Raw genomic sequence first — 17,200 nt, 5'->3', positions numbered from 1 at the left:
CTGCCTTTAATAGAAGAAGAATCCACCCTTTGCACCTTTTGTCAAAATCAAAGGAAGATAGTGGCTCCAAAGCAGTGTGTATACTAATATTATGGTAACAGGAGAATGCCACATTGTTTAAAAATGCATTTACTAGAAGAAATCTTTTGATACTCCTGATGTTTTATTATTATTATTCATTTATATCCCAACCGTTATATGATCAATCTTACTCATAAAAATGTGTCCCAGAAAATTAGAAACAATGTTAAACAATAGGAAACAAATGTACAGAAGAATGATAAAACATGCTGCATATACCGTATTTTTCGTCCTATAGGGCGCACCGGCCCATAGGACGCACCTCGTTTTTTTGGGGGGGGGAATGAATAAAAAAAAATTATTCCCCCCCAGCAGCGGCTGCAGCCCCAAGCCTTGCACATACCTGCCTGAAGCACGGGGCGCCCTCCGGAGGGCGCCCCTGCATCGGGCTGCAGGCTGCCGCCCCAAGCCTCCCGCCAGGCACACAAGGCTTGCGGACACCCGCCCGAAATACGGGGCGCCCTCCGGAGGGCTCCCCATGCTTCGGGCGGCAGGCTGCCGCCCCAAGCCTCCCACCGGGCACACAAGGCTTGCGGACACCCGCCCGAAATATGAGGAGCCCTCTGGAGGGCGCCCCGTGCTTCGGGTGGCAGGCTGCTGCCCGCAAGCCTTGTGAGCCCGCAGGACCTCCCGCCTTGCAAGGCTTGCAAGGCTTGCAGATAGCTTCCCGAAGCCTGGAGAGCTAGAGGCATTGGTGTGCACTGACCCCTCTTACTCTCCAGGCTTCAGCGAAAGCCTGCATTTACCCCATAGGACGCACACACATTTCCCCTTCATTTTTGGAGGGGGAAAAGTGCGTCCTATGGGGCGAAAAATAACGGAAATTCACACAGTGTGTGTGTGTGTGTGTATGTGTGTGTGTATACATCCTTCTTTTTGAGCTACTACTTGGCACTGAGTGAACCATCACTGTAGCAGATATTAACAGTTTTCTGCAGAGTTATTAAAAATAGAATTGAAAGTGAACATTTTCTCAAAAGTGTAAGCCAAATGAACCCAATTCAAGCCAGAAGAAAAGTTATTGTATTTAACTGAACATTTAAAAGCAGACATTGACATTTGCTCATTTAATGCACAGTTCACTTAATTGTTTTTGTAACGGTAAATAAGATGCCAAATGCACTGTCCATGGCCAGACAAATTAAGTTCATCAAATAAACTCCAAGATTACGAGTTCACTGAAAAATCCTCTCATTTGTGGTATACAAACTGACACAACTACAGTTAAGGAAGACAGGACTTCCTATTTGGGGATTAGTAGATATGAAATAATTATCATGGGAGAAATTTGAATTGTATGTGCTTCCATCTTGACACATACCAGTCAAAGTCCTGGGCTGTAAACACAGCAAATTTATTGCTGTGTTTTGCTCAACACTTCTGAGCAATGTAAACATTACTTGCATGATGGGGGGAAATGCTTACTTCTCAGAACAGTTTAGCTGTCTTACGATAGTATTCTCTTTTTTTCCTCAGGCAAACTGCTATGTTTTGGAAAGAGGAGACAGGCAATTGTTGTCTTACCTCTAGTTTCCTTTCATTTGCCTGCACTTCCGTTGAAGGGTAAAATGGGTATATGCCTTTTGATTTTCCCAGCACATCCTGCTTTGTTTTTCTCTCCTCATAGCCTGCAGAAAGCATAGAGGGAAGGCAAGCAAGGCAAGGCACAGAATGACTTCTGAAATAGCCAAGACCATGCCCACCATTAGGAAAGGGCTGCACTGATAAGAGGTTTGCTGATCTGGCAACAGCAGTGTGGTTAGACATTTCCATAGAAGCCAACTCCTTAGGGCCTGAGGTCCCTTTGCCCCCAAAAAAAATATTTGAGGGGGACAGCCCCCCAATTGATAGATATTGCCATTCAAATGGTGTGCGTGTGCCGTATCTTGTAATTGATTATTTGGAGTGGGGCTTGCCTGCCCCCACTAATATTTTATTCAAGTTGCCAACACCTGTTTCACCTGTGCCAAGACAGTATTAGAGTCTGTCATGTGTAGTTGTTGGTAGACTGTACCTTCTATAAAACTAGAATACCCAATCTTACAGTCTTGACATTCTGTAATAATGTATCAGCTTTCCAGTCCACAAATCTGTCCCTTCATTCACCATCTCTAAACCCAATATGGATGAGCATATTTGTGTGAGGTAAAGCCCTGTCATTAGAAGATGGAAAGCATGCACAATATTAGTTTGAATGCTACTGTTGCATGTTACATTACCATCAAGTTATGAGGCTATTCAGCATACCTATTGTATGTGAAGGAACTATACTGAATATGTTTGGGTGTTCACAGATGGATATTTGCCTTTTTTTAATTCAGTCCTTGGTGGTCAGTTATGTAGTCAAGGCAAACAATAAACAGATGGGTTTTGGTTTAGCTCACTGAGCTATCCTTATTGTGAACAAGCCTTGGACTAAACAATGTGACAGATATAACACCTTTCACTCCCAGAAAGCAATAGCCTCTGAGTCAAGATTAACATCACACTTGCAAAACACTGCAAATACAGCAATTGGCTAACAAGCACCGAACAAACTATGCCCATGAGGTATTTGTTTCTGTCCTTAATCAGAAAGCTTCGTTACAGCTTTAAATCATGATTCCAGTTCCTTTTCCAACCTAGATTTCAAGTTTGAACGCAGCTCCACCAAGTCTATGGAAACTTCTCCTTCAAACAGAAGCCGAAGGCAGTGTGGTTTGCAAATTAAAGCTGATCAGTCTAGACAAAGAAGAGCCTTTCCAAAAGCAAAGCCAAACTCTGCCTACAGGGTTTTTTCTTGAGCCATGGTTTAGTTTTAGTTTTATTAAAGATCAACAGTTGGATACTGATTATTTAGCAAAAAAAATACTATCCAAGGGATAGCCCTGACCCCAAATTTTACTGTTGGGATTCCTCTTGGTGCAAATTTGAAGACTGGTGCTGGTACAGTAGTACACAACCCAGTGGGTTCAGTTAGGGTGAGGAAGGAGTGATCTCTGCATGAATAGGTGCAGGCATGCAAGGTGTTTTAGTCTATGCTAATCCTCTAGTTGCAAACAACTGACAGAGACAATAGTGCAGACTAAGTAGCCTACACAGCCAGATGTAGTCAGTGTTAGGGAAACCCCATCCAGGGATGTTTTACCTTCTCATTTGCTAAGAGTGTCTAGTAAGTAACCAAATAAAACCATCTGATAATGTCTCAGCGGGCCACAACTATGGTGGAGTTGCCCTGGCTATAGAGATAATGAGCCAACATTACCCCCATTTGGTCAGGTAAGTATAGGTTGTAGTTCAGTTTGCTTGCAATAATTCCTGAGTAGGTCTCCACACTGGGTGGACAGAGCTGTGGCAAGTTGCCTGATAGCTTAAACTGAACTCTCAACACAGGCAATAGGTGAGAAGTCATAGAGGATTAGGTAGATTTGACATCCAGATGTGAGGTCTTGACATGTATTGCCAAGCAGGTTGAGGAAGAAGATGATTCAAAGCAGAGTCACCCCTGGTTCCTGGCCCAGGCTGCCCTGAGAATCCATGACCTGCCCGAGGCCACTAAAATTACTATTGAAAATGTATCACATCTGGATGAACATTAGTGTTGCATATTTAACTGGTGAGCATACTTAAATGGTGAGAGAAAAGAAAGAGAATAAATGAATTCATTCCACAATGTGTGCCATAGGGGGAAAGTACATAAGAATCTGGAAAACTCATTTTCAGCTGTGTGTGTAACTGCAGGTTTAGCTATAAATTCAAAATCCTTTTACACTTTAGATGAGAGTGCTTTTCTCTTCTAATTTAAGGTGGGATCACCCACGGCTCTCTCTTTAAAAAAAATATGTAACTCTTTAAAGGACCATTGAACCTGAACCACAGACAAGTTTCCAATTATTAAACAGCTTCATGGCATATACAAAGGGATATGCTTTGCCCACTGGAATTGGCACATACAAACCAGCTGTGCAACAATATAAAAAAGAATTCATTGGCCCCCAAAGGAACAGCAGAGAGAATTTTATTGCTACCAGTGGGAGTCTGTTCTGCTTTTACAAACACTCTGTGTATGTGTATGCATGAAATCACAATACAGCATGGGCACTTATGTCCTGTGAAAACAATACTGCCCGCTTTACTTACTCCTGATTTTGTAAGAAATGCTAACACCATTCACCTTAGTGAAGAAAATCTGTTTCCAACTTTTGGACAAGAGTACGTATCCGTTTGTTGATAGGACATAATTTTGGTTCTGCTACCATGGCATTGTACAGGCGTTCAACATAGTGCAGAGAACACTAAACAGATTTAAGGTCACATTCAATCTTACAACTAATCTGCAGGTATGTACTCAACTCTCAGTGGTGCGTGTCCTTTTCTTATTATAAAAGTCATCTTGCCAAATGGCAAAACTCATGCCTGATTTCTGGGATGGGGTTGCTTTTTCGACATCCCCACCAGCTTTTTACTCAAGTCAGTACTCAAGTCCAGTGGCGTAGCGTGGGGGGTGCAGGGGGGGCCGGCCGCACTGGGCGCAACATCTGGGTGTTAGGGTTAGGGGTGCAAATCCATGGGTTAGGGGGCGCAAATTACTTGCCTTGCCCCGGGTGCTGACAACCCATGCTACGCCACTGCTCAAGTCCCAAAAACCATGTACAAAAATTGTGCTGTCTCAACAAGCATTAAAGCACACACATCTTCCTCTTCATTCTATCCATTATGTTTCTCATCATTCTTCAACAAGTGCTGTATTCCCAGATTTATTTCCAGGTAGCTGAAAGCTGTTCTCAAAAGCAGTGACTAAAGGCAATTCACTAGATGTGAATGGGGTGAGGGGAAGACACACCATGTATGCCGCTTTGAAAGTAATGTGGGATAAGTAAATAAAAATCTGAGACAGGTAGATGTAAAATAACTCTTCTAGGAGCTTATTGTGTCAGCTGTAAGAAGATGTCTTCCCTCTTGCATCAATTGAAACAGAATGAAGAGGTGGTTGCTACTTGAGTATATAGACATAAATATCCTGATCCAGAACTCAGATATAACCCAAAACCCAAAACAGATTGCATCCAAAATGTGAGGGACAACATATTTCATTCAAGAAGAAATACATGCAAATATATCAATGTCAACTGGATACTGTTAACCTCAAGAACAGTAGAGTGTTCACTGCCTTCTGCTGCACCTATGGTTCTTGAGATAAGAGCAATGCAGTGTTATCCAGAATTTTAAGAATGCTTAGATTCCATTAGGTTTCAGTCAATGGTGCTTAAGTACAGGGTTAAGAGCTTGAACCCCAATGACTGCAATAGGAGTCAAGCATGCTTAACTCTGTCTAGATTGCACCCAAGACCATAAAATACAAATTTAGCAACAACAACAGAAAGCATACTAGCATTGCATAAAAAGTATTGTAATGAATTTCTGAACCTCTTAACCATATTGTATAAGAAACAAACTGCTAAGATTCATTTTGTTTAAATTTGCCAAGTTCACCTTCACCTATGAAGAAAAACGTCAAGTATTTCAGTGACAATGAAAAAGCTGTCAATAACATTTTTATGAAAGATCAGGTTAACCTTAATGAAGCAAACCAATGAACAGCCCTTCCTACATGTTATACCTCTTTGTGTCTTAATTTAAAAAAAATAACAATATATAAATCCTGAAACTTTGATAGGGCTTGTGACTTTCAACTGCTGGAGCCCTTGAACCTGCAATTTCTGAAAATTAAGCTCATATTAGAGCAATATATAGTTCTGCTATAATTCTTCAATTATGTACTTTTCTATTAAGGTGCTTTTTAAAAAGCATAATGCAAAAATATGTATAACCAGCTCTATAAGCTATCACATGTGCAAAGGAGATGGGTTTGCAAAAACACAGCTGCTACTACTACTACTTCTCAAAGTACAATATATATGCAATAAATACCAACACACACTGGTAGCCTACATACACCTGTATGCATGAGAATGAAGCACTATGTTGCTCACACACAATACTGATAGTCTGTGCCTGTCAACTGTCATTAAGAGCAGCTGTATCATTTAGTAAAGATTAAACAAAATGTAAACTAAAACACAACCCTGTTTCTTTCTCTTATTTGATGAGTTCCAAGCTGTTGTTAAACTAGAAAAACAAGTCCTGGCCTGACTCAAGTTGGTATCAGTATATAAAGCCTATGTTGAAAGCAACTTATGATAGAATACATAAGTTTATCTCTGTCAATCCTACTAAATATAACCCTTGTAGATCTAAAAGCTATATTACAAAACTGGCTAAGTTAATGTACCTGTGAATGAGATGAACAAGTAAAAAGCACTTGTTGCAGTTGTAGAATTCAGATTGCTTTTCATCAAATATGTTATTTAGCAATCCTTAGTACTCCAGTTGACTAAGAGGTATTTAAGCCCTATTTGGGAATTAATAACTCCTGTGTTTGACGACAATGGAGGAAGGAATAGGGGTCCCCTGCCACTCACTTGACACCAACATGTATTTGTGAACCTCTTGGGGAGGAGCCCCCAATTGTTTACTGATCCATTTTCCAAGGAAACCTTTTCAAATACCACTATATGTGTGAAGGTGTTCTCTTCAAACAAAGCACTCATATTTATTAAATGAAATATGAATGGGATCTTTCATCTTTGTTTCAGATTGCACATCCCCAGTAATTATGCAAGCATTGCTGATTTGGGATTCTATTCCATGCTGATATTTCAGCATATATGTTCTTGTTAAGGTATATGGCCAAATAAATTCATTTGTTTTAACAAGTTATTTTTTTTTAAGAGACTATTTAATCTGTCTGAGGCCATTTTAAAAAGCAAACAAGACGGTGTGGGAATCATTAAAGGAACACGGTAACAACAAATTTTGCTGACAGTGCAAGCCTTTATTACTCCCACTAAACTTCACCTAAATTTTATCCTGATTGAGGCAGCAGGAAAGGAATCTGTTCATTTGTATTGCATCCCATTCTGTGACAACAGAGCCTGCTAACACCAAAGGAATGAGAAACCTATTAACACTTCCTAGTGTCTATTGATAGGTTCTCACATGCTTTTCAGAATGTGATATTTGCTACATGAAAAGAAATCTACTATGGGACAGCAGGATTATGCTTTCAGGTTTTCAAAAAATATATCATTTTGCAGTTGTGAAAGAGGAAATAGATTATAAAATGTCAGCCTTCAATTAGTATTGACACCAATTTTTTTTAATACACTTATTAACCAAATTATAAACTTTTTGTGGTACCTTGGCTGGCTGGCATTTTATATATATATAAAATACACACACACACACACACACACACACACACACGCATACAAACACACCCTAAAGGTCATCATTATTTCAAAGCATATAAAAATTTGCCTCCTTTGAGAGTTAAAAATTAATAGCAACTAATCACTATCAGTTGTAAGAATGGAGCCACTCTAAGATACTATAACTGAGGAAGTATTCGCAACTTTGTCCAATAATTATTGCTTGTTGTTTGAAGGATTTTAATAATGTTTGTGTTAAAAACACTTTAAATATGTTGAGTGAATTGGCCATGGACTCAGAAAATATATTGTTGGACCACCAGCACAGTCACACAACAGTTTGAGTTTAATGTAGCACTGAATTGAATATAACAAGGGTTTCACATAATAGCACTATTACCCTATCAGAACGTTTGTAGCAGTACACCATAAATGAAACAGGTCTTTTTAGTGTATTTTTGGATTATATATATATTTTATAAGCATTAAGGTATTATTTGCAGAGAGACATTGGGACTTTTCCTTTTGGAACTTACTTATGAACCAGAGGAAGCTGAATGGCTCTTGTTAAGGACTAGACTAATCCAGTAACTCTAGTGTTTTTAAAGTTTAGTGGATTATTAAATGTTCCTAATTTAAAAGAAAAGAAAACCAGAATTTACACACACTAAAGAAAGTATGTCTTAATTTTTTTCCAATTTTTTTTATGTCATGAAACGTGTTTGGAAAATAAAAGCAACATACAATGAGATAGAAATGCTGCATCTAGTAACAGCATAAACAGAAGCAAATAAGAGATGGAAATGAAATTCTAAATGTTCAAAAACTGTTTTCTTAAAATGGCAAGAAGTCAGAATCACTAGTAAAGCTCAAATATAAGCCAAACTGTATTAGACGCTGACCGGGCCAGCAAATAAACAGTCTCAGATTATTTTCATATTTGATGTTCCATGTTGCACAAATACATAAAGAAATCTCAGTTGTTATTACTAATGATAATGTTCAAAGAAACTGAAATGGGAGGCCTATTCGTTACAGCATTGCTTGAAGGATCAATGGCACCTTTAAAAAGAAAATTATAAACTACCTTGAAGCCATTCATAAAGGCAATGATTCAATGAATGAAGAATCACCTGTTGGGAAGTTGCAACCACAGAAATGTAGAGGGTTGAGTTGCATTCCAGGTAAAGACAGATGTGATATGCACAATGCTGGCACCAACCTTTTGAAGAGCGGAAGTGTTTGCTAGGAGCTGTGAAGCCTCTAGTTCCATGCACGTTAATGGCAGCCACTCGGAATTGGTACCACCTGCTTGGCCTGATGTCGGACAGTTGTATTCTCTCCTCTGTAGTCTGCAGTAGGAAACCAGGTTAACACAGAGACTTCGTTTACTCTGAGTGAGTGAATCCTGTATTCACTTATACTTTGTTTATTCAGGAAGGCGGAAGCCTTGGGTCATGGTTTTCCCCTTCTTCATATCCTTAGGTGCACAGAAAATAGCCTTATGTCAAGCAACTCTTTGTTTATTGAGTCTTTCCTGTGCTACCTGATAAAGGGTGGAATTCAAAGTAGCACTAAGGAGATCACTGTCAGCACATGCTTGCCACATGGACCAATTTCCATTCTCCTCCACCCCACCCCCCACACATGTGCTGTTCTGAAGGTTCTCCTGACCTTGCAGTGCCAATTTGGGGACGCATAGCAGGAAAGAGGGAGGGAGCCCTATTGTGCTAGAAGGACTTGCTGCTCTGGCTCCCATTAGTGCAATGATTTAGTTGAATCACGGCCTTAATTTAACTAAGTTTCTACAGACTGAATCTGGGACAGTCTGCATGTAGAGCAAGTGAACTACCACTGAGCTATCTCAACCAAATGAACTTGTGAACCACAGATGTAGGTTGGATCTTCATTAGTAATTTCACACCACACCATTTTGTATGACTAGCTGTATTTCACTCCTTCATGGAATGTGTTTCTTAGGTAGGGTGTGTCCGGGAAATTCTGGATGGATGGCAACCGGACGCAACACCAAGAACATTTATTTGCCATAGATGGGAATTTAACTTAGCTTCTTTTAGAGTTTCCCTGTATAGTAGATGAAAAAAGTTTTTTCTCTACGCTACCTTCAGTCCATCAACTATAAATGGAACCTATCCCAGTATTTGATGCAACAGATTAACAAAGATATGCCTCTGTATGCAAGCCCAAGCAACACAACATTGAACAATGCATCTATGAATGAATACCAGGGATCAAGGTTTTTGCTATACTTGTTTTTGGCAAGTAAGAAAAGCTCTCTCCCAACCCCGGAGCCGTGAAACAGAACTGGAGATGACCTCCACCCCTCAAAGCCCAAAAGCTCAGCAGAAGTCTGGAATTTTTATTGGCTCTGTGGTTGTCAGACATATCAAGCCTCCAGCTCCTGTCTCCAGCTGCAGGCTTCCCTCTGTGTCTGATATTTGACACCTAACAGGCACAGAGCAAGCCAATGTTTCCCCACCTTGGAGCTGAAGTCAGGAGTTCCATGGCTTGGCCCTGCACCTGGTGAGTCTTCTGAGTCCCCAGAAAGCACAAAGTCAAGGCAAACCACTGACTCCTGCCTTGCTCTGAGCTTAAGGGGACCAGGGGTTTCTTTTTAAATTGGCAGAATCAGTCATCTACGCTTAACCCTAGAAAGAGGAGCAGCAATTTTTATGGACCTCGCTTCACTTCTTGGTGCAGCAAAAGTCTAGATTAAAGGCTGCACTTTGGAGGAAGTGAGTCTCTAGGACAACAAATTCATAGCTGGCCACCAAGACCAGCCAAAAATATTTCAATGTCTGATACTCAGGATGAATGGCCTGAAAATAATGCAGATTTATGTAGAAAGGACTAACCTGAGCTACAGTTTGCCAACTGGTAGCATCATCCTCGCTAGGATGAATCCCATAGTTCCATCTCCTTTGCACCACATAAAGCACAGGCTCAATAGAGATATTGAATTTTGAAGACCACTTCACTTCCAGCTGTCCAGATTGAAGTTCACTGAATTTTAATTCTTTTCTGGGTTTCAAAGGGACACCTGAAACATAAGTGATGCATGCAAAGAAGCTGTGTGTAAGTAAATTTGTGGATCAACTATATATTTACTACCACTAAATTTATAGCCCTAAGAGATCTATCTTCATTATCATGCACTTTATCTTACTGTTCTTCTCCAGTGACTGAATCAGAACAGAAGCATATTGATGAGTCACACTGTTCAACCACAAGCCATCCCAAGAGTTGCAAACAGTGCCTGTGGTTGCAATGACATCTTCAAGAGCTTCCATTAGTGTCCACAAAGCCTCTGAGCTACTTCACACAGTCATGAGGTGGCCAAGGTGGTTACCTGTCCCTGCCTGCTCCCCCCCCCCCCAGAAGTATGTAGAGCTTAAGGAGGAAGCTTTAAGAGAAATGCTCTTTCCCACTTCCTCTTGTAGCACTCTGTGATTTCAAGGCTCAGATTAATTCTACTGAATCCGACTTTTACCCAGATGGCTTGGGAAGCAGTGAACTGTGCAAACACAGTTTCTCTTCCTGTGTCTTAGAGTGGTGGGGCTGAGCCAGGGGAGGGAAAAGTAGTGACCAAACAGGGATGGCACCCCCAGAATTTGTTAAAAAATCAAAATCTTCCCATTGGTGTCCCCTATTCCATTACATTTGTTTGATTAGTAGTACTGGTGAGTTTACAAAATGAAACCAGCTATTTAATTCCTCCAGGTGATCCTTTCTGCAAAGAAAGTCAAGACTGAACAAGCTCTTTGCAGAAGCAGCCATTTATAACAGCAAGCAGCCATTTCTGTGATCGTGGTGGTTGCAAAAGTCATCACCATACTATGAAAGCAGCTGCTAGCTAATACATACTTTTTCACATTGGGAATTATCTTCAGAATATGGTACCTATAGAAGGGTTTTCAAGGCATTGGGGTGGAATAAAGCCAACATCTGTGTGATAATCTAATATACAGGTTAAATGGTGGGGCGGTGGCAGAACTCACATATTAAGAGCCCCACAATTCTTAACAAATTTCTATGTAATATTGTTGCATGACACATCATCTTTAGAGAAAACTAAAGGCTCAGCCTTGACTTCAGAGTATGGAGTTCCAAAATGGACTGCGCATTCATTACAGCAAACATAGAAGCCCAATCAGTGAAAACTGTAATTGAAACAAGATTACTGTTTTCACTGACTGCTGTATGTTTGTCGTAAAATTCTCATCATCATCCTTTGCACACCCTTATCCCACATGTAATATGGTTCCCTGCCCACTTTCCACATGATTGGCTGCCACTTGTGAGGAAGGGCACAACACTGTGCTGCAAGTTCACAGGTAAGTGTACTTACATCTTGCAAAAAAAAATGAGAATACTTTAACAGTTACAGTGGTACCTCGGGTTACGGACGCTTCAGGTTACAGACGCTTCAGGTTACAGACTCCACTACCCCAGAAATAGTACCTCGGGTTAAGAACTTTGCTTCAGGATGAGAACAGAAATCGTGCGGTGGCAGCAGGAGGCCCCATTAGCTAAAGTGGTACCTCAGGTTAAGAACAGTTTCAGGTTAAGAACGGACCTCCAGAACGAATTAAGTTCTTAACCTGAGGTACCACTGTACTGGTTTTAGCAGCTGCTCCACATCTATCATAATAGGCAGTTCTGCTTCCAGAGAGGTCAAGCTGGAATTTCTCTCTCCCCTCCAATTCCATTTTTTGAAGTGACTGCAGATTTAGAGGACTGTTTGAGATTTACATAAATTCCCAGCTTAGTTTATGACTTTGGCAAAATCTGAGGTTTATTGTTTCGACTTCTACACTTCTATGGATAAACAAACCACCTTTCCTAGAGATCGAAAAACAGACCCTTTCTCTAAGTGTTCCAATGTATTACACACACGAGAGAGAGAGAGAGAGAGCCCTAAAATTGCCAGGAATAAAGCATATCATCAAAAGCTCATACATTTATTTCTGGATATCACTAGATAGCCACCAGTCTTCGTACACTGTAACTAATATTGCTAAGAATGATATTTCAGCTTTATGCATTTGAAAATCCATGCTTAATTATTATGTATAATAACCCTCCAATCTGCATGCTGAGAAACCTTCCATCTGTTTTACATTAGGGTTCGTTGGATTCACTTGATTGGAACTAACTTAGCCCCCCTGGTGGCTGTAATTGTGTTCAGATGGTTCTCATGAGTGTAAGCAGAACATAGCACAAGTGCATTTTGGAATATTCCAATACAACCAGAATAATCAATTTCAAGTCCAGATGTACATTTGCAGTCATTTAGAAATGTGCTTTTTATTAGATAAAAAGATTTGTATCCATCATTGAAGCACAAATTAGTCCTCTGAACTCCAGATTTCTTGGCTTTTGGAAAAATGTGTACCTCTTGGCCTTTTACTGGGTTAATACCAGACAAGTTTTATTTCTTCTCTCCCCCCTGCCATTTTTTACATGCAGAGCTGCCGTTGTGGAAATGCTGTTGTCCACCATGTAGACTTAGCATTAAATGGTGACAGGTTGGGCTGAACTTCCACAGTAGGCAGTATTCAAAAGAACATCAAAGGCTTACTAGCTTAGATTCTAAATTTAGATCCTACAAACCTGTGTGGCAGCTTGAGTAGCAGCACATGGAACACAAATCAAGTTCAACACACCAGTGCTCCTCAGTAAATTATAAGAACAAATGTAGATTTGATGCATTAAGAACAGTTAAGTCAGGTTCTCCAATGACAAATAAATAAATCTCCTTTTAGCCACAGCACATATTATCAAGAACTGTAATGCCTTTGTAAATTACAGTGAATATCTGAAGTATGGTGAAAGTTAGCCTTCACACCCAGTGTGTGTCAACATCGAGATAATCAAATTGATAATCAAAATGTGATTGCCAACATTAATTACTATAACTCCCCAAAGATGGTCCTGTGAATGGGCGGCTCTCAAGCCTGGATAAATGGTCAAATGCCTGCTTTGGAAGAGGTCATACTCCCCCTGAAGGAGAAGGTTCATATTTTGGTGGGGTGCTCCTCAATCTCTGTCACTAGAGGCCCGGGTGGCCTCAGCGGCTAGGAATATCTTTACCAGCTATGGCTGGCAAGTTGGATCCTCCTAACAGAGGGTCCATGTTGTGCTCGGCCCTGAAACTCTTCCCCAACCGGCTTGTGGGCAGGGCTTGCCCTGCTCCAGCCAGTGATGCTACACTTATGCCACTGACCTTTAGCCAATCGGCAGTGTTGGCAAGTTTGGGGGTATTTATTTGGCAGCGTGACATGGGGACTCCCTCTTGCTTTGCAGTGCCAAACACCCACCTGCCCACCTATTAATTAGGTCATGTTTGGCCTTGCTTTGGACTTTGGTTGGTCACCTGTTTTGGAACGGGGGCCGGGTAGGAATTTTTTCCAATGTGGCAGATTGGCTGTGGCCACTTGGTTTTTGCCTACCTCTTAGCAATCGTCACAACTTTTTAAAGTTTGGAGGTTAGGCATTGGTTTAGGGGAATGTGGGGAGGGGAGGTGCAGTCTTCACCTGCCCCTCCAATTAATAGGGTATTCCATTAACGGAATCCGGGGGTCTGGATCTCGTCTGAAGCCCAGAGAGGGGCTAGGGCCATGCCAGGACCCCTGGGAACCCCAGAGGTGAGCACCAGTCAATATACATTGATGGAGCTCCCCTTGCTGGTAGTTTACCCTTCCAGGCTTCCTGCAAGGTGGGGCAGGAGCCAGTTATAGTTTTGATACCAATGCCGAAGCCAACAGCAGTCACACTTGTGTATTTAATAAAGCTGTGGCCAATATTTGCCCATTATCATTAAAAGTAAATTCTGTCTCCACTGTGTCTTTATTACCATGGGGGATAGCTCTTGGAGCTCGGAGCACAAGACAGATAACATCTGTTTCTGGACTGGAATACTGGTCCACTACTGTACATACACTGATGAGCCTCAGCTTGGATTCCTGCAATGGATTCTGTATGGGGCTGCTCAAAATTCATCTCCGATCATCAGCATTTCCCCATGTATGTCAATACTCACTAAATTAAGGGCATTTGTTGTAGTGTATGAATTGTTTTTCTCAAGCACAGCTTACCTCTGCCCCTCTCCCCACCCTAAAAAAAATCCAGCACACTTCCAGCATGTTCCAGTTTCTTGCAGAAGAGCTAATCATGTAATCACCTACAAGCAACAACTCTGATTAGAGTCAGGATTTTTAAAATAAATGTAGGAGTGCATTCAAACATGCAACACCCAATAAGTGGGTGTTACCAATACTGTCTGTCCTGCCATCCCTTTCCTGTGAGGATATATCTAAGAGTCACTAAGGTGGGAATGGAGAAGAAAGTCAACCAAGGTTAATCATTTTTCATTATTACAGAGGGTCTAATCCCATGTCCATTAAATCTAGTGAAATAAGTGAATTATTCATTTAAAATATCTTTCTGCTTTTAAATCCAAATTAATTCATTCAGCTTTAATCAACTGAAATTTTAAAAAGTATTTTCCTTGGGGGGGTTCTATTTTTTATCTTAACCTAACTAAAGTAATAGTGATGTATCATTCCTGTATTGTATTTTTTTTATAACAATACAAATTTCTTCTACAGTACAATTTTTCAGAGCATAACATTGTTCTTAAGAAAGTTTGTCTGCTACAACTTCCTGTAAGAAATCATGGGAACTATAATCTTCTGATGCAATAAACTTAAAAGCAAGAAGTGCAGTCATGTAAAATCTGACTTTGAAGGTATTTATGAGGAAGAAAACACAACTGTTTTCACCAAAAATGTTAGAAGGTATAAAGCAGTGGTTTTCAACCAGTGTGCCATGGCACCCTGGGGTGCCTTGAATGATGGTCAGGGATGCTGTGGGCAAAACTAGCTTGTGTCCCTCTTTCTTTCCCTCCCTTCTGTGATGCCCTTTTGCATCTCTGCCTCCCAAAGGCTTGCACAGCTGTTTATTGCAGCAGCCCTGGCTATAAGCTCCACAGGCAAATGGTGCCTCTGGGAGGCACCTCTTTCGGGGTGGGGGAAGCTCAGAGACCAGGGGCAGCAGCAGCAGCTGCCCGGAGGACTCACAAGGAAAGGGGAGCAGAGAGGAGTCTGAGGGAACACTCCACAAGGGCAGGTGTTCAAAAAAGGGTGAGAGGCTCCCAGCTCTGCAGGGAAGAGGTGACATAATTGGGCTCCTGATCCCCACAGGGGTGCCACAGAAAGAATGTAGTTGGTCAGGGAAGTCGTGGACTCAAAAAGGTTGAAAACCTCTGGTATAAAGTAATTCCAGCATTAGCCTGAAGAAACCTTTTGACAAGACATGAACAAGGCTCAACTGAACATTGGAAGCCATCACACTTCTATTCCACTAAGCACTTTTAAAACTCTTCAGTTGTTTTTTGGGGAGGTGCAGAAGTAACCACATCCACCCCTTAACTACTGTCAAATGATCTAGAATAGCTGCTTTCACACTCTCTTTCTCCAGCTCCTACCACCACATGCATGAACTAGCCTTGCTAGCTTCAATAGATTGTCATAATGACCCCACCAATGTTAACCCTTGTTAACACAAACTAATGTTCACTCTTCAACTTCTTTTTTAAAACCTCCTTTGGACTTTTGTGTCAGTCCCTGATTTAACCCTCCGAGTTTGCACACAATGACTAATCATGCATCTAGCAACAGAGAAAGGGGGGGGGATTGATGCCCCGGAAGTGCTTAGATGGGACAGGGAGTATGAAAACCCACGTACTAAATTGTATTCTGTAGGCAGACCTATGGGCCTGGAAGAATTATGAACCTCTATTTCATTTCCCCCAACCCTTTTCCCATTCTCCAACACACTTTGCACTCCTGCTACAATATGCAATAGACTACTTTTATTTGCCATGGGCTCCAAAATAAATGCCTACAAACAATCTCTACCTTTGTATAAGTTTTTTGGTACTTGGCATGTATGTCCACATCCATTGGAACAGCATTTTTTCACGCCAGAGCATTCGCTGTCAGCCTCACAGCTTTCCACACAGGCAGCCGCAAAGCCGCTGGCCTTCTCAGGTGCTGGGCAGTCTCCTTGCTTCACCGACAATATGTATTTGAGGAATTCACAGCTAGTTAAGCATTCGTAGTTCTTCTTGGGGAAAAGAGGCTAAAGGGAAAACAAGAAAATTGTACAAAGCCTTCAGCAGGAATATCAAATATTGCTGAAATATTTCCAAGATGTTGCTGAAAAGATCATTCAGATTACAGGCAGTAGCTGTCCAGCAGAGGTCTCCTGACCTGCTTTTGCTTGCATTTCTGCTGCTTGACAGAAGGCATAGGGGGAGTGGCAGCAACAAGGTTGGCATGGGGCAAATACAACAGTGGAGCTAATATGGCACCACCACCAGTGCAAATATACCACATCAACATCCTTGCTGCCTCCCCCTACATCTTCTGGTAAGCAGTGGCATGGGAGGTCAGGTGAGCACCACTGGCCCCACCCCACCCCCAACCAACTGCTACCAATTACAGGTCTAGCCTTGAGAATTCATATAGATTTATAGCTTCTGAACAATAGCGGCAAAATACAGAATAGTGATGTCTCTGAAGCTGTATCATCATCCCTTACTAAATTAAACCATTTGCCTCTGCCAGGTCTTCAATATATAAAGCTTTCCATAGCCACAAATCACTGCAGAACTGATGGCTACATTGCAAACTACTGTATTTGCAAATGAGTATATGCAAATTTATTTCATTCTTCTTAGGCCAAAGCTTTGTGTCGCATTCATATACAAGAAGCAAAAATCCAACTGCTTTTCCTATGAAAAGGGAGCTTCAGGAGCAGAAAAATAGCAGAAGGAACAGAAA

The 17,200-nt window shown here is 41.2% G+C and overlaps 1 protein-coding gene across 1 annotated transcript in view; it reads right to left on the bottom strand.

Moving 5' to 3' along the window:
- Positions 1 to 17,200, bottom strand: part of ANOS1 (anosmin 1) — a 93,841-nt gene that overhangs the window by 16,743 nt on the left and 59,898 nt on the right. Inside the window, exons 4-6 of the mRNA XM_081858696.1 lie at positions 16,274 to 16,496; positions 10,208 to 10,392; positions 8,554 to 8,683 (exon numbers count right to left, since the gene is read on the bottom strand). Coding sequence (XP_081714822.1) covers positions 8,554 to 8,683; positions 10,208 to 10,392; positions 16,274 to 16,496 — 538 coding nt within the window. The remainder of the gene's footprint in view (positions 1 to 8,553; positions 8,684 to 10,207; positions 10,393 to 16,273; positions 16,497 to 17,200) is intronic.

Source organism: Podarcis erhardii (assembly GCF_964252035.2).
Source record: "Podarcis erhardii genome assembly, chromosome: 4".
NCBI classification, from domain to species: Eukaryota; Metazoa; Chordata; class Lepidosauria; order Squamata; family Lacertidae; genus Podarcis; species Podarcis erhardii.
Note: the sequence above shows the minus strand (reverse complement) of the source record. Positions and strands in the feature narration are given on the sequence as shown.